The sequence below is a fragment of the Parus major genome, chromosome 3 (assembly GCF_001522545.3).
Source record: "Parus major isolate Abel chromosome 3, Parus_major1.1, whole genome shotgun sequence".
Classification (NCBI taxonomy): domain Eukaryota; kingdom Metazoa; phylum Chordata; class Aves; order Passeriformes; family Paridae; genus Parus; species Parus major.
Window position 1 is genome coordinate 1,511,592 of NC_031770.1, and position 723 is coordinate 1,512,314.

The 723-nt window shown below is 51.2% G+C and overlaps 1 protein-coding gene across 6 annotated transcripts in view; it reads left to right on the forward strand.

Annotated features, from left to right (window-relative positions):
* The window catches only part of EML6 (EMAP like 6), an 85,653-nt gene extending 85,388 nt beyond the window's left edge, over positions 1-265 (forward strand). For all 6 annotated transcript variants that reach the window (XM_015621138.3, XM_015621143.3, XM_015621140.3 and 3 more), the window contains one exon: positions 225-265. In XM_015621138.3, coding sequence (XP_015476624.1) covers positions 225-249 — 25 coding nt within the window. In that variant the 3' untranslated portion in view covers positions 250-265. The remainder of the gene's footprint in view (positions 1-224) is intronic.
* The last annotated feature ends 458 nt before the right edge of the window (positions 266-723 follow it).

Below are 723 nucleotides of genomic sequence, written 5' to 3' on the forward strand. Positions count from 1 at the left end.
CCCACATACACAGTACACAGTGTTCACACTGCAGCCATGCACACACAGTCTCACACACAGTCACACACACACAATTCCCACATACACAGTACACACAGTGCTCACACTGCAGCCACACACACACACACACACACAGTCTGTACTCCCCACACCCAGTGTGTTTATTTTCCTGGCTCCCTGGGCTGTGCCAAAGGCCAATCCCTGCTCTCCTCCTGTCTCCACAGTGTGTTTGTGTGGCGCTGTCTCTGAGGAGCCCCTGGCTGCTGCTGTCCTGCCCCAGCGAGGGAATGAATGTCCCTGGGGCTGCAGGAATCCCAGCCCTGTTGCAGGCTGACATTTCCAGATCACTCATCCCAAGTTAGCGAGAGGGAATGGGAGCTGGCGTTGGAAAGGCCGACGCCCTTGCGAAGGAAGCTGAGGTCTGAAGGGTAACCTGGGGATCCCAAAGGGATGAACGGTTCACTCACAAAGCTGCTTTTGCCTAATACTGTGTTGTTCAAACCGTGTCTGAAAAGGGAGAAAACGCTGACAAAATGCTGGGCCCTTTAAATTCCAAATTTGTGGCTTGAACAAAGTTCAAAAAGTGGGTGGGTTTTAACCACACCTGCTTAAAACTCCAATTTGGTGCACTCAGTAAAGCTGGGAGGATTTAACAGCAGGCTGGGGAGGGGGGAGATCATCCTTCAGCTTTCATTAATTGAAGGAGCAAAGTATCCTTTTTTT